Source organism: Antedon bifida, chromosome 3 (genome assembly GCF_963402885.1).
Source record: "Antedon bifida chromosome 3, ecAntBifi1.1, whole genome shotgun sequence".
NCBI lineage: Eukaryota > Metazoa > Echinodermata > Crinoidea > Comatulida > Antedonidae > Antedon > Antedon bifida.
In genome coordinates, this window is record NC_136228.1 from 8,740,865 (window position 1) to 8,767,616 (window position 26,752).

Consider the following 26,752-nt stretch of genomic DNA (forward strand, 5'->3'; position numbering starts at 1 on the left):
TATCTCCTGACCAATCAGAGATTCGGTCTTATGATATTTATCACGTTAGCAGATCTGTTGTTCCACTATCAAAAAGTGCATGATTGCATCGTTCCTGCGGTACAGTTGCTGAAATATGCAGACAAAACAACAGTTTGTATGCGTAGAACAATTAGCAAATCTACAATTAAATACATATTTGTAATCTGTATAGATTTGGCAATTATGTGCATTTATTTTATTTGGAATTGGCCTTTATAAAGTGTAAATTTGAGGTTAATTACACTCGGCCTAGGCTGGCTAGTTTTGGAGTCAGAGGAGGGTAGGTTGACTGTGAGTGAGCCACCACTGTGCTTGCGCGCGGCTGTGCATACTAATATAGAGGGCTGCTTCAAGTAGGAGGCGTGTCTCTGCTGCTATCTCGTTTTGTATGTCCACACTCGACTGAACACAGTACTAAACACAATACCTACTGTTGTTATTGGTGTAGTAACCAGTAAACCAAGCAAGTTTTAAAGATGGAATCAGAGAAGGACCAGTCGAGCTGCCCTCAGTGTGTTAGAGGAAAACGGCAACGACAAAATTCTATTAGAAAACCACGTAAGTTTAGCAAGAATAGCCAAAATATTATTAATCTTGTTTATATAATGTATTTCATACCTACAGTTACACTCAGTATACATCATAGAAATCAAATTAAAACATTAGAAACTGTTATTGGTTCCGACATTCCCATTTATTTGAATCTATCACTCTTTTATAATTTAATACTAATAGCATTATTAGCCTAGTTGAGAAGTTTGTTGACACTAAAACCCCTATTAAAGGACCTAACTCAATGTCCCCTTAGAGTGGTGTATTTTAAATAGTGGTGGGCTAATGTTGCCTCTTGTTTATTTCATGAGAAAGTGTCTACTGTGTGATCATGGAGCTAAAATTATTAATTTTATAGCTCCATGGTGTGATGTTACATAATAGGTATTTCCCTCAATAGGAATTTCCCAAATGATTTGTTTTGTAGTTGAAATTTGACCATTTCATTATTAATTTCTATTGAAATCATCATGTCACCCTAATGATCAGCTTCGGCTGGATGGACCACCCTCATAAAATATTGTTGAAATAAAATAAATAAATAATATAATAATACTGTACTAAATAATTATAATTGTATTATAATTGTCAATCGATTATGCCAATTGCCATTCATAAACTCCTACTTCTTGTGTAAATAGTAGTAATATTACTGGTAGCTTTTTACACACATTGAATTTCAACTGGAATAAATTCATTTTCATATTTATTATAGGTACTGGCACCATTTTAAATAAACAAATTCTTACCCATATTATTGAATACACATTTTTCTGTTTTTACATTTTTCAAACACTTATCATCGGTGATAAATATAGAAGGCGTAGTCCACTGGTCAATTATTGTGGGCTCTTCAAACCACTCTCAAAAGATCTACTCGCACTGCTCGGATAAAAACATCGAGGAGTCCGAGGAGGTAAACTGTACAAGATCTCAAAACAGACCAGTTGGATTCGTCTATTTATTTTATAGTTTATAAATTCTAAAGTTCAAGTTCAAATTTATTGTCAAATACATAGTAATTGAAATTTGTATTCTGAGGTTCAAAAACATGATAAAAATACATACAAAAAACAATACAATATTTAGATGAAAAAAACAGTAAAAGGTTAAAACAGTAGAAAATGGAATTTCACTATGATTGAGTTAAGATTTTAAAATACTTTACTCTTTTAGGGAATTAAATAGTTTTTAAATAGATGTGTTTTAAGTTAATGTAATACAATATAAATAAGAAATATGGTTTAAAAATAAATTTTTGTTTTTAATAAACCTTTTCCCTTAAAGTTACCGTATTATTTTATTCCCTGTTTCATTTAAACTATTAGAAAAAGGCATTTAAAGGAGAAAAATGGGCAACTTTCAACTAACCAGCATTTAATACTTTTTTAATAATATTAAATATAGATCACACCATGTACAGTACAACTACTACCTGCAACAAATACTGGTACTCCCATAATTTATGTACTGGGTTACTTTATGCATTTCAAGATATTGCATAATTCATGTTAACTAATTATAGATATACTATAAAAGATGCCCTTTTGAGGAACTTCTTGGTAGCTACATAGTGTAAAAGCAAAAAATAAACCTATACAGGCAATCCATAGAGAAACACATGTACAAATGCAATCCAAAACACATACAAATGTAATCGATAGGTCCATGTACGAATGCAATAAATAGAGAAACACATGTACAAATGCAATCCATATAGATCCATAGAGAAACACATGTACAAATGCAATCCATATAGATCCATAGAGAAACACATGTACAAATGCAATCCATATAGATCCATAGAGAAACACATCTACAAATGCAATCTATATTGAAATGTAGGTTCAAATGCAAGAACATTTACAGTCGTGTACTACTGTATGTGGACAATAAATTATTTTAAATATAACAAAATAAAAGATATCAAGCACAAAAGAGATTCAGTTGTACCTTCTTGTTCTCATAACAGTTTTATTTTTCTCCAGCAATGCCATGGTTTGGAGTTGATATCGGTGGAACTCTGGCAAAACTTGTATACTTTGAACCTACTGATGTCACTGGTCCTGAAGATGACCCAGAAATAGAGATGGACACGTTACAGAACATTCGTCATTATTTAACTTCCAACGTTGCATACGGCGACACAGGAATTAGGGACGTTCATCTTGAAATGAAAAATATACAAATTTTAGACCACGTAGGATCCCTACATTTTATACGTTTTCCGTCGGCAAGTATGAATCTATTTTTAGAAATGGTAGAGGCCAAAAATTTACGAAGCTTGGCGGACACTATTCATGCAACGGGCGGCGGTGCTTATAAATTTGAATCTGAATTTCATGAAGTAAGTTTTATTATTTATTCTACAATGTACAATTTAAATTTGGCCTTCTAAAATCTGGTTGTGTTTGATAAATAAATCCAAATATTTGAATATGATATGAGGCTATTGTTGTTATGGATAATAATTGAGTGAATATTGTTTATGTAAAGTGTTTCCATAGAATGAAACCACCTGATAAAGTGCATGGGTGCTGTTCTGAGCAGAACACTGACAAATACAAAATGATGGCATTAGAGAAACTATTGTATACGTGACAATTAACGAGCTTAAAAATGGCAAAGTGGAAAGTAATAATAATTATTACCTTCCACTTTGCCATTTTTAAACTCTGTCTACACTATTTAACTAGTTTGACAAAAAAAGTGTGATGTGCCCAAATACTGTATGGTGGTGATATTCCCAAATATGGTAGTGATATGACATCATGTCAATATATATATGGGCACATAACATAAAGTTTGATAGTGTAGACAGGGTGTTTTTCAGTGTGGATTAATGCTTGTGAAGTGTTCTGTGCTCAAGCTTAATATTTCTAAGTGCTCATTCAAGCAAAACACTTTTCAAACAATCTTGGCCGACAAATCAAGAATCCAAGAATAGAATTACAGAAACTATTGTTATATGGATAATCTTGTTACATGACTGCTGTCCACTTTCCCATTCCATTCAATTTTTGTATGCAATTTGTATCAGGTTATGGGAGAAAATGGCAAAATCAGCACAGCACTGTAGGTCATGTTGCAAGAGTTGTCAAAACAATATAGATTATCATTCTGATAAAACTCTTTGCCAAATATATATATAAACTTTATTTATTCACGAGACTGATGTGCAGTACAACTTGTTCAATCAATATTGATTGTTTTTACACAAGTTCGTGATATTACAAAAAAAAGCAACACCATATAAATACGAAGAAAAAAAATTGAAAAGAAAAAAATTACAGCAGAATCCCTTTCATCTGACACCTCTGTTTAGGGTACACCATATCGGTACTTCCCGTGTAAACGGGAACCCCTATCTAAGTGTATAATTTATGGGGATTCAACTGTAGTACATAAATGTTTTGTTTTCATTTACCGTTAAATAATAGTGATAAAACACACATTTAACGAAAGAGAGAAAAAAAACAAAAAAAACACACATTTTACATAGTATTTAGCCATTTTAAACGTTGGATGTACACCATCGTAAATACCATACCATTATTTATAATAAATGTATGCGCAATATAAATGATACAATCTTTTAGAAACGCAAAAAAAACCCAATCTATTCATTTGAAAACCTTCGGGGCTGCGTATGCCCGACTGTACAGTTTTTTGCACTATGAGAAAAATCATTTTCATTGTAATTTATAATTTATATATATATTTTTTTCTTTCTCTATAGACAGTGAACATGAGTTTACAAAAGCATGATGAATTAAACTGTTTAATCAAAGGTATCCATTTTATTGATGAACATATAAACAATGAATGCTATTATTGGAAAAACCCGAATCCTCAAAATCTAGAAGACAGCGTTAAAACGCCCTTTGACTTCCGAGACCCTTATCCGTACATGGTCGTTAATATCGGATCAGGAGTGAGCATTTTAGTTGTGGAGTCGCAAGATAAATTCCGTAGGGTGTCTGGAACTAGGTATGTTATAAATATTATATTATAAATGTTAATACTGTACTTTCATTTCATTCTGATTTATTAATACAAAAATTTGATTTTGCAGTAAAACAACTAAATTGATTCAAAATTTACAAATGGTAAAAACAAATTAATTATAAAAATGTGTACATCAAATATGTATATCCTATGTAAAATCCCACTTCGGGTCTAATCACACTCCCTACTTTGTCTGATTTCACAAACAGGCATATCCGTATAATTAAACTTCTGGTCTAATCCCACCCACTACTTTATGTCTGATTTCACAAACAGGCATATCCGTATAGTTAAACTTCTGGTCTAATCCCACCCACTACTTTATGTCTGATTTCACAAACAGGCATATCCCTGGGTGTAGTCCCAGTATTGACTTTTTGTCTGGATGCAGGCCTCTCTCTAGCCACTTTTTACAAGAAATGCTTACCAATCATTATTTTTCCTGAACTCGGGTATAGTCCCACCCCCCAAAGTTGGCCCAATTTTTGTGTTCTAGAGGGGTGGGATTATACCAGACAGTATATAAATTAATATAAAAATATCATTAACCTTAAATATTAATCATCACTACCAACATAATCAACATCATTTTGTAAATTATTATCACTATTATCATATTCACAATTGTCAAATATCATTTGTAACATCACCAAGAATTAATTTTATAGGAATGTCCTTGTTTACATACAGACGTATCATACATTGCCGTAAGAAGCAGATAATATGCGTAGCTAATCGCTGTTCACCTTTCAAACCGTTTACTTGCCATTTAAAATGTGAATAATTTATTATAAAACTTGTCGCAATTATCATTTCTGCCGCATTTTTGCACGCTATTTTAAAATTCTAATTCATGATGTGCGTGATTTATGATAATAACAATATTACTATTACAATTATTCATTTATTTTTTTACAAAAACAGGCTCATAAACTGTGATTTATTATTCAATAATTAAATGATACAATTTTAAAATGAAAACAATGTTAAAATAGCTTCATAATATTAAAGATATAAAATAAATATCATACTTATTTTTTAATGTAAAAACACTACATGTCAACTTTTCCAATACCAGACACCTTCGGGATGGCCAAATATGTCTGGTTTTCTGGAAAGTCTGGTATTCGGAATGTTTTTAATGGTTAAAAGGAATTAGGGATATTTTTTTCCCCCAAGAAACTTAGGTATTGGGAGAGTTTCATGTTTTTAGAGAGGTATTTGGAGAGTTGACTGCATTTGTAAACAAACTTAACATTTTCAATTGAAACATCTGGACCTAAATAATCATTTTAATTCTGCTGTTTTTATTTTGCTTTGTGTTAATAATTTTAGTATCTGATTTTTAGAATAATAATATTTGAGAATTGAACATCTGTTTGGGACCAATGATTCTGTATTGCATGGATATTAAAGTATCAGTGTTATGGCTTCTACAGTATCTATATAATCCATTGTTTTATGTAATATAATCTCAGTTATCTGATAAACCACTTGAACCAAATGGTTATGGATTTTGCAAATACCATATTTAGCCTTTTAAGTAATTAAATAATGCTATATTAGCGAAAACATGTTGAAAAATACATCACTGAATTTGAATACTGTATGTCATTTATTTTCTGATGGTGGGGCTTGTTTTCCAAAATATGTTTGTTATGTAATGAATTAAATCAAGATAAAGAATATTAAATGAATTGCTTATTATAGACATTTCGGTAACAATAGTATAAAATGTTCTGTAAATAATAAAATAAATAATTGTTTTAGTGTACTGTTTGTAAATGTGTCAATTCGCTTTCACCCTAGATGGAGGTTCATTCCTAAGACCCCATTTACACCTAACTTACGATTTTGGGCCAGCCTAAGGTTTCCAATCGGTAAGTATTAACACTCCATAAATGTAGGCCAGCCCTGGGCCGGATGCAGATCTGGACCACCTCTTGAGTAGGTCCAGGAGTGGCTTTTACATTTGGGCCAGCTTATGCAGTGAACTGTGACCAGTGGCTTGAGAAATGAAGTAAAATTAATCATCAGAGCCGTAGTTTGGAATGTCAACACGCTGGATCGGGCCCAAACGGTTAAATGTGATTTCGGCCCAGGGCCAAATTGTAAGTGTAAATGGTGTCTTAATAATGGGGTCAATAAGTTGCTTATTGCAGTGTTGCTTATTTACTGATGAAACTTTTCAATTCTCTTTCTCAGCCTAGGTGGAGGTACATTCCTAGGTCTAAGTTGCTTATTGAATACTGAAACTGTTCAATTCTCTTTCTCAGCCTAGGTGGAGGTACATTCCTAGGTCTAAGTTGCTTATTGAATACTGAAACTTTTCAATTCTCTTTCTCAGCCTAGGTGGAGGTACATTCCTAGGTCTAAGTTGCTTATTGATACTGAAACTTTTCAATTCTTTCTCAGCCTAGGTGGAGGTACATTCCTAGGTCTAAGTTGCCTATTGACTGGTTGTAAAACATTTGAAGAAGCAATAGAGATGGCTGCCAAGGGAGATAGTTCAAACTGTGATAAGTTGGTTCAAGACATATATGGGGGTGATTACGATAGATTTGGCCTACCAGGATCTACTGTAGCTAGCAGGTAAACATGTTTTTTAATTTTCCTGAATCAACAAACAAGATACAGTTGATTTTATTAAAATGTAATAACATAACCAAATTAAAATAAATAATTAGTTACCAATATATCATAATTAATATTTGGTAAATGTAAACACTTTGAATAAATAATCTCCATTGGTGTGGAAATATGATCTTTGGAAGATGATATGCAAAATTGTTTCCTGAATATGGTTATAGTCAGTATAATAAAATATTATTATCCTACTGGTAAAATTCAATTCAAACTAAAAAGCATTTTCAGGTATTTTCCTTCTTCTCCATGTGAAGTTCTAGATTAGTGGATGTTACCTAAAAACAGAGGCCTTGGATTTGAATCCTATTAAATTCCAATGTTGTGAACACACTGCCACCTATTTTCATCATTATATTACTGTCCTATCCTTGGGCAAAAACTAATTAGATAAAAAATAATAAATATATATCTCTGGTGCACGTGCGTACAATTGATGGACTAGTGCTATTCCGTCGTACAACGCCGAGAGTGTTAAAGAGTCGCTATCCAATCAGGTTTGAACAATAACATGAAAGCCCCAGTGGTCTAATGGTTAGGACATCTGCATATCAAGCAGAAGGTTCTGGGGTTGAATCTCGGTTGGTGCGACTTTTTCTCATTCCGATTTCCTCATCTTTATCATTTCAAATTCAATTTTAATTAATTAAATTTCAGTATATCACCGAGGGTTTTTTCTATGCCTGTGATGTTTATGTATATATCTCAAAATGATATTAAATTAGAGAAACATATTTTAATTGAAATTATACTTTTTACATAAAAGACATTTTTGTTATAGTTTTGGTAAAATGCATCTTGAAGATAGTCAGCAAGAGGCAAGCAAATATGACCTGGCTCGGGCAACACTTGTCACAATAACTAATAACATCGGTTCAATAGCGAGGATGTGCGCTAGGAACGAGGTATTTATTCATTCAATTTTTAAAGGGTTTTTATTTAAAAGTGCATATATAAATGAATCAAATCTTTATTTGTTTTACTATAAAAATGTGTACATGTACATATGTAAAATTGTTTTCCTCAACAGAAATATGGTAAAAAACAAACATTCACAATTACATCATACATAGATAAAATTATATTTTATAAAAAAGATTCATTAAACATACATCAATCCCATATAAGAATGAAATCAAAGAACTGGCAACAAAAAAGGGAAGACAAAAACATAGTAGAGACCTCACAGCATACTCAGAGACTACCTGGGGAAGGACAGCAAATAACAGAAAAGATATAATAGAACACATGATAACGTATGAATAAATGAAAGACTTTAATGTTACAGTAACTGCCAGTGCCCTTTTACTGTTATTTCCTATCTTTTGGATGGGAGTTTAAGCTGTTGGTTCCATTTACTATAAAAGGCACATGTGCACAAGCAAAAAGTCTGTATATATTTGGGTAGAAGATAGTTTTGTGGTAGTAGTAGTTAGGCAATCTAGAAACAGGACACTGAGCTCGCCTTGCCAAGATAGGAACTCGTAACAGTCCTTTGATCTTATGTCTGGCTGCGACAAATAGCAACAGTACTGTACTATGTACATATTCTCTGTAAAGTCTTAAGGGGTATGTCATGATCGTGTCACAGCCACAGATATACCATTTGATCTCCGAAGCTCAGCATCCTGTTGTTAGATTGCCTTGGCAGAAAGTAGTAAAGTTGGTAGGCTTGAACCAGCTACGATACATTCAATAATCTTGCTTTTTCTGGCTACCATTTATTCAATAATAATGAATCATATCATAAAATTTATGATTTTTCAAAATGTTTAAAAACTTATTCAGGGCATTGAGAAGATTGTATTCGTAGGCAACTTTTTGAGAGTGAACACAATAGCAATGAAACTGTTGGCATATGCAATGGAGTATTGGTCACAAGGCGCTCTCAAGGCGTTGTTCCTGGAACATGAAGTAAGTTTGTTTAATCAACACTTAGTGTTTTAGTTTCATAACTGAAACTAAAAAAAAGAAAAGAAATTACTGAAAAAACATTCTATAATCACATGAGGCATAAACACAACAATTCCCAGAAAATTCATGGATTAATTTCCGATAATGAAATACGATTATATCAGAAATGATCAGATATTTAATTTGAATCATACTGATTTTTACAAATTATTTCCTTATTTTATTTATATTTCCTATAATTATGGTGGATAAATGATGTGGTATAGCACATATCAATCGGTTCTTTTCCTGAATTTTTTTTGGATATGTGCGGGCAAAACAAAAAGAAAGAAATAAATAAAAACTAGATTGGGTGCTATCGATTGTTTGTTTACATAAGTTTTCTCAATTATGGAAATTTGAATTTGGTTCTCTACGAACCCACTGCAGCCACAGTGCAACACCTATTATGAGCGACAGGGACCATTATACCGTGGTAACTAACTACTCTAAAGTTCTGTCTACACTATCAAACTTTATGTGACAAAAGGATGTGATGTGCCCATATATGGACATGATGATGTCATATCACTACCAAATTTGGGCATATCACCACCATATTTGGACACATCACACTTGTCAAACTAGTTTGATAGTGTAGACAGAGCTTTAAGATACACTTGGTTCTTTAAGTGCACACTGGAATTTTAGTGTTAATTGTTCTTATCCGAGAAGACTACCACCAGAACTGTGGTCAAGGAGAGCCTTGAACCTGTAAAGCTTTGATTTTCAGTGGCCCTGCTCGCCCACCCGTCTTGTCTATACAATTTCATTTTTGTGTCAACTATATTGCGCGCCCAGCTTAGAAAACCAAGAATTTGAATGGTAGCTAGACTTTTTCACGGAAATAGACAAATTTAACTTTAATTTTTTATTTTGTAGGGCTACTTTGGTTCAGTTGGTGCATTTCTGGAACTCATTTTACCTTACCTTGACCAGCCTGAGCTTCAAGCCAATGGCTTTTTATAAAACCAGCAAATGTGATCTCTTCCAACCATTTCTAGTATTCACATATGCATACCAGATAGTGCTGCTGGTGGGCCATAACGATTCTAGCCTGTAAGCATGTAGGGTGCTACAACTTTATGTAGAAATATATATTGCCAATGTCATAGGATTTTGGCCGAATGTTCTAGGAATTTAGGCTCCACCCCTGGTTAACCTTCTAAACTTCTAAAATATGCAATAAGTAATTAAATAAACGGTTATATTTAACCAGAACTCTGTTATCTATCCACACAGTGTGCTTCAGGTTGACTATTTTTTTTTTCCGATTTAAGTAAATATAATTACTATGTGACATTAAAATTTCCTAGCAACAAAATGTATTTTAAAATTAAAGATGGGAGTGGAGGGTGCGGTGGTGTTGGGGAAGGGAAAAATATATTTTGTAAAAATGACAGCAAGAATTTCTGTAATAAATGTATTTTAATAAGTTGCCTTAAAGAACAAACATTTTTCCTTTTGGGTAAATTATAAAAAATTACTTCCATAAATATTTAGAATATTACACAATATAGGTATAAATACAAATAATTTTTACTAAAAATATACCCATATTTGTAAAAAAAAAACGTTTTGGCTTCCCAAACAAATTTTATTATTACTTTTAACAGTCACTGCCATTTTTATCTTCTATACCATGAGGGTATATTAAAGAACATTATATTAGTTCTGTATTATTTTTATAAATACATAGACAGATTAGTATCCCACTGATGCAGCTAATCAAATATTATAGTTTTGTTTATATTTTGAAAATAGTTTATTTTATTACATTTATAAAACTATATAATACAGAAGTTTGTGAAAGCTAAACATTTTGAAATGGGCATTAACGCAATGGTTCAACATCCACTTGATACTGTGCTAATTTTTAAGGGGTTAGTCTGTCTATGTTGCAGATTCAGAGACTATGTGTACCTGGGTTGGATTTGTGCAGAAATTGTGTTCAGTATTGCGAGAGATTTAACATTTTTGTTTTGTAGTTGTGTTGAAACTACTAAAATCTTCTTCCCACTTATATATCACTTTTTATAATCGATTTTTTATCTCTTGAAAATCCATCAAAACCTTTTCTTCCTGACAGAAATTCTTTACACCTTATCACCACATAGATTATTCTATTCTAGGATCCTAATTCATTGTAAGACCCATGGTTACAAAAACTAGCAGCAAATAAAACTATGGGCAAAAATCATCAAAAAAAGCTTGGTGGGACCCCAAAATATATTGTACTCTAGTACCTAGTAGTATAACAATATAAGAAAAATATATATTACACTGTAAATATATTATAAAATGGTTGTATGTGCCCCTTAATCCCAAAACAATGAAAGAAAATTAAAAGCAATACATTTTATAATAATAAATAGGTATTTACTATGTTCTAGTTTGAATAGACTAGTATAGTTCTGTTTTGTACTAGCAATATCATTCCTATCCATAATCTGTATATTGCCCTCTAGTTGGGATTCCATATCAAATGTTGACCAAATGTCTTACATATTGAGATCTTGTACTCATCTTGAATATTGAATAATTTAGGTATAAGTTTTCTGAAAATCAGCAATTAATGTACTGTATCTCTATATTTTGCATACATTTGTCCAGTATCATAGGCAGATTCTGTAATACAGTGTCATATATGTATCACATGTGATACCCCTATTACAGAATGTGTACATGACGGCTAATAACAAATGGTCGTGTATTTATCTTTTAAATACACATTGGTTTCTATGTTTAATCTGTTATGACCATTTTAAATCAGTTAAAGTAAAATTAAAATTTTATGATTATTTTGTCATTTTAGCAAATTTATTGTTTTATATATTGATTCAAATAGATTATTTTACTAAATTGCTATTTTTAAATATTATTGTGAATATAATTATCATAAAAGTCTTTAATGTAATAAAAAGAATATATATGTATATTTATGGATGTGGGTAGATAGTATTTTGATGGGTTATAAATATTGATACATTTTATTAGACAATTTAATTATTTGTATTACTACTACTCACCTTTGAATGTTCATTTATTAAATTATAGTATAGTAGGTGATGCCTTCAGGACCCGAACCTCTATGAAGGTGACGCCTTCGGGACCCGAACCTCTATGAAGGTGACGCCTTTGGGACCCGAACCTCTATGAAGGTGACGACTTCGGGACCCGAACCTCTATAAAGGTGACGACTTTGGGACCCGAACCTCCATGAAGGTGACGCCTTCGGGACCCAAACCTCTATGAAGGTGACGCCTTCGGGACCCGAACCTCTTTAAAGTTGATGCCGTCGGGACCCGAACCTCTATAAAGTTGATGCCTTCGGGACCCGAACCTCTATGAAGGTGATGCCTTTGGGACCCTAACCTCTATGAAGGAGATGCCTTCGGGACCCGAATCTCTATGAAGGATATGCCTTCGGGACCTGAATCTTTATGAAGGAGATGCCTTCGGGACCCGAATCTCTATGAAGGATATGCCTTCATGACCCGAACCTCTATGAAGGTGATGCCTTTGGGACACGAACCTCTATATGAAGGTGATGCCTTCGGGACCCGAACCTCTATGAGGGTGACGCCTTCATCACTGACCCTTAATATGTTCACCCCCGAATAATTGTTGACCGTATAGTATATTTACCTTGTTTATTTCACGGTAGTGTGAATAGAGGTGTCCACTCCTAAATAGAGGTGTCCACTCCTAAATGAGGGATTCTACTGTGTTTGAACGTTCATTCGCGACTATTGTAGTTTTATTATTGGCTGGGATTTTCTTGATAACCTCATGTATGTAACGACGAAATTTACTTTACCCAGTAATAATACCTAAGAGGCTAATTTTATTAAAATAATAGGTACACTCCCTGGGCTGAACTGTTTTATGTGTTTTTTTATAATGTAAATTGTTGATAATAATATAAATATTTAGCTTGGTTGGCTGGTGACAATTAAAACTTCCATAACAAATAAATAAATCAATAATTAAATGAACAATACGGTTGTTTTGTGTGTTTTTGTTAGCCACATACAAATCAAACACAAATAGACAGTTGTTTTGATGGGGAAGAAACTGGAAATTTAGCAAAAAATAGAAGAAAGTAGTACAATGGGTCACCCGCGGGACCCAAAACAAGTTTGCAGAGTGTCCATTGAATAGGGTTTGGCTGTGTATTATTACACGGTGAAGTGTCTCTTGAATATAGTTTGGCTGTAGTGTTATTGCACGGTACAGTGTCTCTTGAATATGGTTGGGATGTAGTGTTATTACACGGTAAAGTGTCCCTTGAATATGGTTGGGATGTAGTGTTATTACACGGTAAAGTGTCCCTTTAATAATAGGGTTTGGCTGTAGTGTTATTACACGGTAAAGTGTCCCTTTAATAGGATTTGGCAGTAGTGTTATTACACGGTAAGGTGTCCCTTTATAGAGTTTCCCCAGAATGGGAGGGTCCATAGACTAATTATAATTCCATAAAGGTTTTACAATATATTTCTAAATACGTATGTAAACCATTTCATTTTATGACACGTATTGTATACACTTACACGTCATAAAGTAGCAATTGTTATATGAATATGGTAATTTTAGCAATGTATTGTATTTTCGCTATTAATTCACATTATACGTTTTGAAATTAATCTTAGATAACGTCAATTATCTACTGGACAATGCTTATCTTTTATGGTCTGAAAAGGACCTTAAAACTGTCCGTAATAAACTAACTAACTCTCCATGACGGTTGTCACATAATGCTTTGTATTATTTTTTATTGTATTTATATGTTTCATATGGACAGTTTGTCTGAAATAAAGTTGAATTGATTGATTAATAAATAATTGTCTGTCAACTTCATATCGTAAAGAAATTACGGTTACTAAAGAAAATCGATTAAATATGATATTCTTATTACAGTATTTGATTTTTAACTGAGAAATTGTGCATGTACATCGTTTATATATTAATATAATAATAATCGATCAATCTCCTTGGAAATACGCGTATGGTAGTAGAATATTTAGTGTAGTGGCAAATGCAGAGGACGAAGAGGATATATAATGAATATCTAAGAATATCTAGTTTTTAATGGGGAGGATAAGTGGTATGGGGTGGGATCTATAGTGAAGGGAAATATGCAAGATTGAGGATGCATAATAGTACCTATGTAGTGTAGTGGCAAATGCAGAGGACGCAGAGGATACCTAGTGGGAAGAATATCTAATTTTTAATGGGGAGGATAAGTGGTATGGGGTGGGATAATATAGTGAAGGGGAATATGCAAGATTGGGGATGCATATAAGTGTACCATAGTAGAAAATGTAGTGTAGTGACACATTCGGATAATCTTAATAAATACTTTAGTTAGGAGGATACCACCTTGGTGGGGAGGATATCCGATTAGTGATGAGAATAGGTAGGGTTGAATCTAGTAAAGCGGAATATGTAAGATGGTGGATGCATAATGGGATATGAAAGAGTAGGGTGCATTTGGGAGAATATAGGAATGAAGATGTAGGCCTACAGGTAGTGAGATATGCAAGATGTGTGGAGAGGTAATTTGCATTCTGTTATTTTGTACATGCAATTCGAGGAATATAATTAATTTCGGTATTATACCATACCATTATATACTTTAATTCAATCGCTATCTATACCCATATATCTCGATAAACGTTTGTGCAGTTAACGCGTCAATAGGCAAATGTTAAACGTTTGACAGTATCATGATGACGCTAACGATTTCATAATGCATTTTCACTTATATCATTTAACGATACCAACATTTCCATGACAACAGTGTCGCGACGATGATAATGATATAATCTGCATTTATAAAATGCAATCAAACATTTAATAATCAAAAGTGCGGCACATATTATCGTGAGAAGTTGCAGGGGTCAGTGTGCTCTACATCTGGTGTCAGAATTTTTGCAAATTTATTCAAATTAAATTGGTTACGTAAGCATGACTGCATTGAAAATGGAGAAATAAACACCGAGTGCTAAAAAATGTCGTATCGTATATGATTATTAAAATATCTTTGCTGTGTGGGGTAGGCCTACTTCCAATGTGTTTCACATTGTGTTTTGACCCACCCGAACGACAGCAAGATGTTGTCTATTTAGGCGCGGCCTATGCATGTTTTTAGACCAAAATGTAGAGGCTTACGTCACACTGACTGACACCACATTGTTCTCCACCCAAAAGGTTGCACTTAGTTTTTACGTTAAACTAGGCCTAACTTCGGATCCAAGTCTTTTATTTAACAGGTAAAAAGCATAATATTTTAATATTTAGTACTGGTAGTATTTTTATGCTGACATAAAGATAGAAATCAAACATTGAATGAAAATATTCGGTAAAACCAGGGAAGAGTGAAATTCTTCCCTGGTAAAAACATGGAGTTAACCATGGTAAAACAAACGAAATTATACGTGAAAAATATACGTGTGTTGAATTAAAGGCTTTAAAAATAATTGTTTAAAATTTTTTTGTTGAATATGCCATTTTAATGTTCATGCATAATTGGATTGGAAAACTATCTACCTGAAAAAACTGTAAACAAATTATAGTCCAATTGACTAATGGGTTTCCGTTTGTTTTGTCAACATGATTTGAAAGCTTGATTTTGTCCCCGATTTTTTTTCTGCGGAACAACTACAAAATGGCCATTCAAAATCTGATTTTATTAATCATCAATTTTTGGGGGACAATATATCTTTATTCGAATTCATTTTTGACAAATTCAAAATACTGGTTGAATGTACTTTGCTCTGTTCATATGACTTTAATAATATTTAAATATTTACTAATGGCTTGCATATCCATTGTTGTTTGTTCATATTCTATATTATATTTGAACGTCAGCACTTAAAACGTTGAGCAAATTCCAAGATGGATGTTTGCGTTGGTGTGTATAAAGCTTAACAAAATAATGAAACCGCGTCTAATAGTCTGATTTATAAACGACTATTTTCCAAGTATAAAAATGTGATGAAATTAAAATCTCTTGTATTTATTAGGCCTTTCTCTTAAAGATGTATTGTCTCCCAAAAACCTGAAAAATAATGAATAATAAATCAGACTTTTAAAAAAATTAAATAATTTTTAATATATCTTTAATTAAATAATCTCGGTATCGTACGAAGGCTCTAAGCCTATTTGTGTTTGGAATCACATAATAATAGGCCTATATAACGTTATTTTGAAAACCAAGGACATCATTGTTATATTCCAAGGTTCACAGAAATACATTTATTACATATTATTAAATATCTATATATTGTTTATGGCACAGTATGTATAAAACACGTTTGGACCTCCGGCCTATTTGATGATAACGTAGAAACAACACGTGTTTGTGTTGCGTCGTTTTGTTTAATTATTGATTATGAAGACGCGACATACATTACTATCATTATTTATGTCAAAGGTTCAAAACAGCTATTAAGTCTACTTTATCGTCGCATAATGCCTTTAAATGAATTTCTTTAATAAATGAACTCCATTAAATGCTGCTCGGTCATTTAATTATCGAATACGGTATTTCTAGTTTAATAATATCGTCGTGAATATTACAATTATTCTTCGAAAATACCACGCACCATTATTGATCGCCCTTAAATTATTGGATTCAGACAAATAATAATTAATAGTATTTTCGCAGACATACATAAGCCATAGATTTTTTCTTTTACTTTTCTCGCGATCTACTTAAACAAATAAAATAAAAATATAAATTCAGTTTTACTTAGATTCAAGTGTCAACAATTACCACAGTGGCGTAACGCAGAAGCCAGAGACCCCTGGCTTAGGTAAAGTGGCCATCCATTTCTGGAGGCTTCGGGCGTTTTTAGCCTTTTTCGATATATTATATATATAAGTTGGGGACCCCTCATGAAACGTCACAAAATAAACATGAATATTCATTATCCATATTCATAAGATGTGACGCAAGAATTGAGCTACTTAGCTAGTTCGCTAATACAAACGATTTCCGTCGAGTCGTCTGTGTAGTCAAGTGGATTAGACTATGAACTTTACATGTCAATGTATAAGTTTCAAATCCCATTAGCAAATTCTTTTTACTTTATAGTGAGAGAGAGATTATTTACAGGGTTTATAGGTTTAGTTATATTTATTAAGTAGTTCGGCTATCTTTCACATAAGGGGCCCCCAACTTATGTACGAAAAAAAATCGCATCGGCCTCATTACAAGATCGTGTGTCCAACTCTGAGGCAATTCTCACAGGGCTGTTTCTATATTGGGCATGTGAACAGGTACCACAGGTACCATAGGCATGTCTGTTTTGTTCCAATAATGCTACTAGAAATGTAGTCGTTAACCAATTAAATCAATTGTTTTTTTTTTGTCTTTTATGGGCTCGTCCCACTTTTATTTCAGTTTGCTGTACAAATTATTTCAATATATACAAGTTCTCTATATAAGGCATATAATATGTGTATTCTCTTGTATTATTAAAATTAAAAACAAAGGTCATGTTCTCCATCTTTTTTTGTCACATGCAAGTGACGCAGTGCATATTAATCAAAATTGTTTATGTACAATTCAACACCTTTGGATTCGTATATATCTGATAAAATAAATACAATTTATGGACCTTCTTCACTCCTGATAAATAATTAATGTCAAAATATTGAATCCTTCTCAGTAGCAATGGAGGCATTCAAATGACGAGCATAACCTGCAAGTCCCTCGTTTGTTGGTATAGGCCTATTAGAAAAATAATATATTGTTTTATACCTACGCCGCATCACCCCCACCCCCATATGACATTTCTGGATGTCCCACTGGGTAGCGTGTATTACTTTTTAAAAATCATACTATTCGGTACTTGATGAGAGGTTCTTTTTGTTATTTTAACAGATCACCATTTTTTGTTGTCCGGAAGCTCATTTATCCAGGATAACATGGAAGATCGCAAGTAGCGTCTACACCCGCATCGGATCGATCAGACCAAGTTGAGATATTGAAAACCGCTTGGTCACAATCGACAAAATGTTAATTATTTTTCAAAAACCAAGGCTCATTGATTCCAAATTCTATATTTAGTAGCTCAATACATTGTATTTTGAATTTTCTTTTAGGATTTATCATAAATCAATATCATTGCTAGCAGTGTGACGATGACCAATACTAGTGGATTCAACTTTACAACGCATGTGGTGTTTCCCGCCATAACATCGTTACAGTCTGTCGTGTTGCAACAAGTTGTACACTTTCTATCAAGATATCCTAGGCCTTCGTAAATACAGCCTTCCTGGCACTTTATTTTTTCAATGCAGTTCCGACGATAGTTTGTTATGACGCTATTTCTTCTTACTTCATAAATCTAAAAAGGTAAATTTAAATAATAGAAAAATATAAAAATCATCAACAATTAATGTTTAAGAAAATAATAATATAAGCATAATGCTTAAGTGCGTCTGTACCACCAGGGCTATACCCACATGTATGCATACACGGTATGGACCACTTCGCATATTATTCCAATGCGAAACAGTGAAATAGGCCTACAGCAACCAAAACTCATTCCCTCCTTTTCTGGGATACCATATTTAGACCCTGTTATTGGTTTTAAGTCAGTTCCCTCTTTCAGGGATTTTACATACATAGGCCTAGTCGACACTTTCTCGTGAAACGAAGAACGGACAATATTTAAGCACACTATTCTTTCACAGGTTTCTCCTTATACTTTCCCGTGAAACGAACGACTGTACTATTTTAACTTATGAAAAACTCCTATTAAGGGGACACTTCTAATGGAACACATTGTCGAGGCTTCGAGGGTGTCCTTTTAATAGAGGTTGCATTATAATACTTACATAGCAGGTATCTTCATGTGGTTGACATTCACGTGACGTATTTGTCTTCGGATCCTCCAACCAGAAACACGGTTCTGCCGTTTCGATGTCATAGTTCTCTCCCGGCTTCAATAGGTACTCACAGTCAAAACATTTTATTGTTGATGCTGTAAAAGGAGAAATAGATATTTATACCATATTTAACCACTAGGTTCTCTGTCAATTTAAATCTTCCCCTCCCCAACCACATGGGACTATAAGTCAAGATAAATTTGTTCAATTACTCTTATTTAAAAGTCAAATAAGATTCAATTATTCGACTTTAATTATTGTCATCAGGAAATAGGCCTAACCATTAAAAATGTTTTAGTAATAGCCTAGTAAGTGTATAAAGAAAACATTTAAAGTAGACCTAATTTATAAATATATCCGCGCGTCGTTCTACCTGTTTCATCATTTATCTATTAATTTCGCATGTCACTGATCAAATAAAGAATAAAAATAATGATAAAAATGATTTAAATTTACCTTTTGGTGGCCCTGATGTAAAGATAAGCAGCGTGATCCACAAATATATTAATGAACAGCAATTCATAGTAATGTCTTGTTTTGTTTTTAATTTGTGAGTTCAAACTGGTCTCAATCTATCGTATAGGTAGCCACCTCATATTTTTGCAGTATAAAGGCAACACTTTCTGTAAACTGGCACGATTGTCGAATGTCACTACGTGCTTTGATGACGGTTTAACATACAATTATAATCAACTTAAATGATCCTGATTGTATTCAAATGTTTAATCTAAAATATTGAAAAGAAAACTAACTTTAGATTTTACTTTTGTTGTGTACGGGTCTTCACATGAAGACTGTGATTCATGTGTTTTGAAAATATTAAAACCAATTGATGTGTTTTGTACCATACCATACGTAGGCCTATATTTAACTCAACATATTAAAGATGTATTGTTCCCTAAAAACACGAAAAATAAAGATTAATAAAATCAGACTTTGAATAGGCCATTTTGTTATAAAGTTAATCACTTCCGTGGACCTTTTCACCTATAAAATGACAAAATAAATGAGCCAATTCAACTAAAAACCCAATGACTGTCAGCCAATTTGACTATTTTTTGCTTATTACAGTTTTTTAAGTAAATAAATTTTTGTTCGATCCAATTTTTTGTCAAAGTGGATAACTATTAGGTGGCATATTAAAAAAAAAATGTAAGAATTATTTTTTTTCAGGGGGAAAATACATATAATAAGCTATGAGTAAAGGGAAGGTGGAAACTGCAATTGAGAGGTGAACGCACGAGTGCAAGTTGCATCATCTCTAGCACAACTTTCACCCCAGAGTTTATGATGTTTTCATCCCTTCACTGGCGTTGGGATAAACCCTACCAGTTAAATAAACCAGTGGCCTATGTCCCAATGAAAAGGAACTAACTAATATCTGATCTGATTAAACCGTTTAGTTAATAAGAAGTAAGAAAATACTTACTTTATTCATATTTTAAAATGTTTCCATCCAACATTTCGTTCGCGAAAACATATCCAAGAGTATAATGCATGACGAATGTACGTCAGGTCGATCTTCCAATATCTTTGCTACATCATAAATAAAGCCGTTTGGTTTTCATGCCGATGAATTATGATTAGTTTAAAAAGGCCTATTCGGTGAATCTTAATGGGTTTGTCAACAAACCCTGCAAGCAATGCGATTGGCGGAATAATGTTGCATGTTAGTCTATAATATTATCGTCTGCTTTCCTCCGATGTAATTAATTTTCTTTAGAGTTGAATATTGCCGCAGCCGGAGGATAATTCTAGCAAGCATTGACTCTTAATTAATTGTCTCTCATCGATTTCTATGATTATACAGATCATGGATTGGTATAACACCGACAATATTACAAATTCAATTATTTTACAAGTGTATTGTCTAATTATAGATCTTGCATGCACGCGCGTGCGCATTAATATGCAAAATCGGTATACGTCAAATTATAAATTCCAAAAATTGATTTGTGGATTTTTTGATCAGTTTATTTTGATATCTTTCCCAAGAAGAATATTGATAAAATATAACCTTGATATTCGACCATTCAAAAAAAAATTATTGATTAATGATAATGATATATTGACATTGTGATATTGAACATTAACAATGTAATTGGTGTAGAAGAACTATCTAATTTCGTGTAAATGTTGTTGTACGTTGCTATGTAAGTATCACATGGTAACATAATAGAAACTATTAAATAAATTGGTGAAGATGAAGGCCGGCTAATTTTGGTTCCGTATCATGACAATCGCACGCGGAGTATTGTACTCAAATAGTTATAAATTTTATTTTTTTAAAAATGGTTCTAATTGTTCAAAAATTGATTTACGCCTAAACTACAACATATAAGATTGTAATTATTATCTGCAGTTTGTTTTTATTCAGAAGTCTGGTATTAAATATTATTTAACTATATTTAGTAGATTTCATATTTAGCCTCCATATTTTATATTTTACTTCGGTTTGGGGTTTTTTTTTGGCATGGTTGGAATTCCCTTTTTCGTATTAGTTTATGTACAGCTCCTAGAGGTTTCACAACATTAGGCGTTACCAGGATATTATTAGTATTATTCATTTTTTTTGGCCATTTTCATTTATCCAACTGTAGGCCTATTTTATAATAGCCGATAATGTTCAGAGTACAATTACAATTATTTTCTTTAAATCATCAAGATGATGGATACGATAGTAATTACGTATATGAGTTAATAATATAAAATAAATAAATGTTTGGGAATTTGAAAACGAGAATAAAAGGTCTAGGAGGTCAAATATTCCGGAGCCTAAAAAAGTTTGAACAAAATATGGTGGCGCCCGTTTATTATATGATGATGAGTAAACACAAAAACAATCAAACTGCGAAAACGAGGCAAGTTGTCGATGTGGTTGTGTTTAATTTATCGTAAATTTCTGACGTCTGTTCTAAATTTAACGTAGTAATCACAATATTAACAATTTAATAACATTCACTTACACCAAGGTAAAGTACGAACGACTGTATATAGGCCTAAGTCTCGTTTAGCTAACCCCGTTTATAGGAAATGAAAGCTAGGCCCTTGTTACTTGTTAGATTAGCCTACTCTGGTCAAGACTCAAGTCAGGTTACTCCCCGGCCCGGCCTACTATCTTGCCCCGTCACCAGCCAGAGCTGTGCCGCCTAGCCTGGCCAAAGTAGAATCTGACATCCATGCATGACCTGAGTGTAATGTGATCAGAAATGTAGCCCTAAATTTAGCTTTTAGAAAATTTAGACGACACATTGGGACATACATTAGTCATCATACTGTATTTTGAATTATTAATTTATTTTTTAATACAAATTTTCATTTCTTCCAGTAAAAATATATGCAAATATAAAGAAAAGAGGCAAAGTCAAGAGGGAAAAGTGTCGAGGAAAACAATACAGATCGTAAGCCTACGAAGTAGCCGTTGTTGTGAGAAATTAGGCTAGTACTACACTCACAGGACCATGCGTCTGTATTCTTTAACTATTCTATATAAGGGTGTGAAGGTACTGTCATTAAAGGCAGCCTACGATCTCTCATCCTTTGGATATTTCCAACGAAAAAGGTAAGACCAAATTAAATTTTGAATTTCTATGACCTACAAAAAACTTTTACTATATTTCTACAGAAATTATACCATTAACTTTCCTACATTTATTTATGCAGTGTTCAAGAATTTATGCAATTCACTAGTCAGATTATTGTTGAAAGAACACAAGTTGGCCTCAGAACCTCCGTAAAAGAACAAGGTTAGTAGTAGCTTATAAAATACTTATGTTGAAATTGAATCAAAACCTTACTTATTATTTGTTTCAGATTCGATGAAAAAAAGCTTATGGTTCATCTTAGAAAAACCCATATCAATTTTATTTATGAAATAAAAGACTCCATTAAATACAGTACCAACCCTGTACACATTGTAGACCCAAAAAAGTTTTTCCTTACTTAATAGGGGTATCCCCAGAATAATGGTTGCAGTAGTAACATATATTGCCCGTAGTAACATGTGTTTTCCACTTGTTTGTTTCACAACAAATGAAAAGACATTTGAAGTGTAGTACTGTATATTATTATAGTGTAAAGCTCTGTCTACATTAGCAAACTAGTTTGACAACAAATGTGATGTGTCCAAATGTGGTATTGATATGACATCATCATGTCCATGGGTACATCACATGTTTTTGTCACATAAAGTTTGATAAGACTACTTCACATGACCATGACATTTTGCTTACTGTGCGCTTTTTTTAACTTTGCAAATATGTCTATTCACAGATTACTTATGTCACGCATACATACGTAATGACTGTCTAGCAGGAGTGTTGGTCGCAGACCATGAGTACCCTAACCGTGTGGCGTTTACGTTACTAACCAAAATACTGGATTTATTTGCAACACAAGTACCTTCAGGATCATGGCCAACAATGGCAGAAAACTCTGCCGATTTTTCAGGATTAGATGAATTTTTAGCTAAATATCAGGTAGTATTATCAGATTTCAGAGTTTAAAAAAGCTTGAAACTCATCCTCTTGACCAATTGATACATTATTAAATTATATTATTTTTTTAAACATTTAAAAAAAAAATTTATTTCAGAATCCAAGGGAAGCTGATGCAATGACAAAGGTACAAGCAGAATTAGATGAAACAAAAATCATAATGGTATGTTACTAAACACTAGGGACATTGGTGGGACGTGCTTTAATACCATTGAGGAGGCACTTCCCCAACGGTCAAAAGAATATTGCAGCTTGCATTTATATAATTCCTCATCATTGCATAATACATTTTCTCTGAATTTATAATTATTGCCTATATTTTACGTTTTTCAGCACAGCACTATAGAAGCAGTTTTACAGAGAGGAGAAAAACTAGATGATTTAGTATCAAAATCTGATGATTTAAGTTTACAATCAAAAACATTCTACAAAACTGTAAGTCCATAGATTGCATTTGAACACATACATTGTATTTGAACACATACATTGTATTTGAACACATACATTGTATTTGAATACATGCATTGTATTTGAATACATACATTGTATTTGAACACATACATTTTATTTGAACACATACATTGTATTTGAACACATACATTGTATTTGAATACATACATTGCATTTGAACACATACATTGCATTTGAACACATACATTGTATTTGAACACATACATTGTATTTGAACACATACATTGTATTTGAACACATACATTGTATTTGAACACATACACTGCATTTGAACACATACATTGTATTTTAACACATACATTGTATTTTAACACATACATTTTATTTCAATACTTACATTTGCTTTATTTCCTTGTAGGCCAATTTATCACGTTAACTCGTCATTAGTAAATAGATGTGTTTATCTTTTATTAGGCACGGAAAACAAACTCTTGTTGTGTAGTACAATAGCTGTTTCTGCATGAAACATTTTCTATTGTCATGTCAAGTCTCGTCAGTGAAGTCCCGCCTCAAGTAAGGATTCCTAAAGTGCTGAGGTTGGGGTAGTATGAACAATGTGAATGGACTTAGCATTTTTATACTATGAAGCGGCTGGCAGGAGCACCATCTGTGGAGTGTCCTAACTGGGAATAAAGGTATTCGTCAGTGTTCTGGTGACAAATTCATACATTTCAAATCCATATGTCCTGACTTTCGAAGAGAAAGACTTGTTTATATTACATAGTAGGTTTGAATATATGGTTCTTGGTATGTACATTTGTGGCAATTGGATTATGAAATGCTAGAATTAATATGAGCTGGTATCACGATTCCCTAGCTATCTTGCCCATGTTGTGTTTATTGTTATATGCTATATAAATGAAACCATTTCCTTTTAAAATGTATATAAATATAATGCTATAGTAACAGATGTTAAATACGAAGTATGTACCATCGTCAATTGTATTACTTACAATTTTGTTGAGAATGGGTGTAGGCTCGCTAGAAAGTTTTCCAGTCATTTAATTTAACCAAGAGAAAATTTTTGCTAATTGTGCATAAATCTGATTACCCAATTCAGGATACTATAATCTGTAAAGTATCGCGTAAAGCTCTGTCTACACTATCAAAGTTTATGTGACAAAAAATGTGATGTGACCATATATGGACATGATGTCATATCACTACCATATTTGGGCATACTGTACATACAGTAATTTGGGCACATCACACTTTTTTTTTCAAACTAGTTTGATAGTGTAGACAGAGCTTAATACATGTTATATACAATATGTATCACATAAACCTATCCTTAACACAATACTGTGTCATATGTGATACATGTGCCTACTTTATATTACAGAATCTGATACTTATGTAGATATAGTACAGAGTATCGGGCAATCTGTTTTACATTTCTTGTTCTTTTGTATAGTTTAAACTAAGTTCTTTATAAACCACAGAATTTTGTCTGCACATAGTAGCAAGTAAATCACCAAAACTGAACCAATGTGGATTGGGATTATTGAATACCTCAGTATCATGAAAATATGTTTAGATTATTTTTTGCTATTTTATTAAAAATCGTAGATGGTATTATAGTCTAACTCAATGTGATTGGTGCTTCAATAGATAAATCTAAAGCTCTGTTTACACTATCAAACTACTTTGACAAAAAAAAATGTGATGTGCCCATATATATACGGGTTATCATATCAGTACCATATTTGGTCATAATACTACCATATTTGGGCACATCACACTTTTTTGTCAAAGTAGTTTGATAGTGCAAACAGAGTTAAGTTGATGTACAAAAAAGTATATTTTAAATAGTAATTTTTGTATCAATTTATTGCCTTGGAAATTGGGTGGATTTTGGTTCTTTCAATTGTAATGTTTCTCTTCCATTGGTGTTTGTTCATTGTGTATTTTGTTTGGAATAACTTGTTGTTGTTTGGTATGCCTTAAGCTCTGTCAACACTATCAAACGTTATATGACAACAAAATGTGATGTCCATATATGGACATGATGATGTAATATCACTACCATATTTGTGCATATCACTACCGTATTTGGGCACACCACACTTTTTTGCCAAACTAGTTTGATAGTGTAGACAGAGCTTTAGCTCCACGATTCTTTTACATTGGTAATCACTGTAGTATAAATACACGTACGTACACGTACGTACGTACGTACACGTCATGGCGTAAATGTATTGTTTGAACTAGATTACAGAACATTGAACCTGTTTCTAGTATCTGAACACCTACTGTTCTTTACATTAAACTGTAATTCTGAACATAGCCTAAATTTAACTCATTCCTAAACTCTGGTGAATATGAAATTTATAAATTATTAATTGATTTGATTATTAGGTTTAACTCTTTAAAACATTTGAAATATTAGATTAAGATTAGAAATTTATAACAAATTTGATACAAATAATGCATTGAAGGTATCCCATATTTAAATTCAAATTACAACAAAACTATGCATTTTCATTTAATTATTAATATAATAATACTGAGATGGATTACTATTACCATTTTTCATACAAACATTATCTTCAACAATCTCATTGGCTACTTAGTACTAGTAAACAAGATAACATTCTTAATTGAGTAAATACTATTTACTTATGTTTCAAACAAAAACAAAATGAAATTTATTACTTCATTAATTAGTATAAGAATATGAAATGCTATATTATATAATATATTTA

The 26,752-nt window shown here is 32.6% G+C and overlaps 3 protein-coding genes across 5 annotated transcripts; 2 read left to right on the top strand and 1 right to left on the bottom strand.

The window, feature by feature from the left end:
- The first annotated feature begins 88 nt into the window (after positions 1 to 88).
- On the top strand, positions 89 to 10,403 carry LOC144838764 (pantothenate kinase 3-like). The gene is made up of 7 exons (XM_078694237.1): positions 89 to 579; positions 2,562 to 2,920; positions 4,313 to 4,563; positions 6,997 to 7,173; positions 8,006 to 8,129; positions 9,013 to 9,138; positions 10,060 to 10,403. The coding sequence occupies exons 1-7, from the start codon at positions 498 to 500 to the stop codon at positions 10,144 to 10,146; spliced, it is 1,206 nt and encodes a 401-aa protein (XP_078550363.1). The 5' UTR covers positions 89 to 497; the 3' UTR covers positions 10,147 to 10,403.
- Positions 10,404 to 17,560: 7,157 nt separating this feature from the next.
- LOC144837912 (uncharacterized) lies at positions 17,561 to 20,852 on the bottom strand. Of its 2 annotated transcripts, none has more exons than XM_078693238.1 (4): positions 20,510 to 20,852; positions 19,537 to 19,739; positions 19,030 to 19,175; positions 17,561 to 18,536 (listed from the first exon to the last, which is right to left on the bottom strand). In XM_078693238.1, the coding sequence occupies exons 2-4, from the start codon at positions 19,601 to 19,603 to the stop codon at positions 18,288 to 18,290; spliced, it is 462 nt and encodes a 153-aa protein (XP_078549364.1). In that variant the 5' UTR covers positions 19,604 to 19,739; positions 20,510 to 20,852; the 3' UTR covers positions 17,561 to 18,287. The 2 variants fall into 2 exon arrangements, with proteins under 2 accessions (XP_078549364.1, XP_078549363.1); XM_078693237.1 differs by having other exon boundaries at positions 19,537 to 19,807.
- A 1,081-nt stretch (positions 20,853 to 21,933) lies between these two features.
- On the top strand, positions 21,934 to 26,671 carry LOC144836807 (synaptobrevin homolog YKT6-like). 2 transcript variants are annotated; one of them, XM_078691673.1, is made up of 7 exons: positions 21,934 to 22,052; positions 22,409 to 22,642; positions 22,744 to 22,826; positions 23,353 to 23,558; positions 23,674 to 23,739; positions 23,910 to 24,011; positions 24,462 to 26,671. In XM_078691673.1, exons 2-7 carry the CDS (start codon positions 22,542 to 22,544, stop codon positions 24,495 to 24,497), a joined length of 594 nt encoding a protein of 197 aa, XP_078547799.1. In that variant the 5' UTR covers positions 21,934 to 22,052; positions 22,409 to 22,541; the 3' UTR covers positions 24,498 to 26,671. The 2 variants fall into 2 exon arrangements, with proteins under 2 accessions (XP_078547799.1, XP_078547800.1); XM_078691674.1 differs by having other exon boundaries at positions 21,935 to 22,052; positions 22,432 to 22,642.
- The last annotated feature ends 81 nt before the right edge of the window (positions 26,672 to 26,752 follow it).

What these genes read in the sequence shown, in the direction of transcription:
- LOC144838764 (XM_078694237.1), top strand. Translation starts at nt 498, where the DNA reads ATGGAATCAGAGAAGGACCAGTCGAGCTGCCCTCAGTGTGTTAGAGGA. An exon ending in AAATTCTATTAGAAAACCAC is followed by an intron (nt 580 to 2,561) that starts GTAAGTTTAGCA and finishes ATTTTTCTCCAG; the next exon opens with CAATGCCATGGTTTGGAGTT. An exon ending in CGTAGGGTGTCTGGAACTAG is followed by an intron (nt 4,564 to 6,996) that starts GTATGTTATAAA and finishes ATTCTTTCTCAG; the next exon opens with CCTAGGTGGAGGTACATTCC.
- LOC144837912 (XM_078693238.1), bottom strand. Translation starts at nt 19,603, where the DNA reads ATGAATTGCTGTTCATTAATATATTTGTGGATCACGCTGCTTATCTTT. An exon ending in TACATCAGGGCCACCAAAAG is followed by an intron (nt 19,176 to 19,536) that starts GTAAATTTAAAT and finishes CTCCTTTTACAG; the next exon opens with CATCAACAATAAAATGTTTT. An exon ending in CACATGAAGATACCTGCTAT is followed by an intron (nt 18,537 to 19,029) that starts GTAAGTATTATA and finishes TTACCTTTTTAG; the next exon opens with ATTTATGAAGTAAGAAGAAA.
- LOC144836807 (XM_078691673.1), top strand. Translation starts at nt 22,542, where the DNA reads ATGCGTCTGTATTCTTTAACTATTCTATATAAGGGTGTGAAGGTACTG. An exon ending in GGATATTTCCAACGAAAAAG is followed by an intron (nt 22,643 to 22,743) that starts GTAAGACCAAAT and finishes TTATTTATGCAG; the next exon opens with TGTTCAAGAATTTATGCAAT. An exon ending in ATGAAACAAAAATCATAATG is followed by an intron (nt 23,740 to 23,909) that starts GTATGTTACTAA and finishes TACGTTTTTCAG; the next exon opens with CACAGCACTATAGAAGCAGT.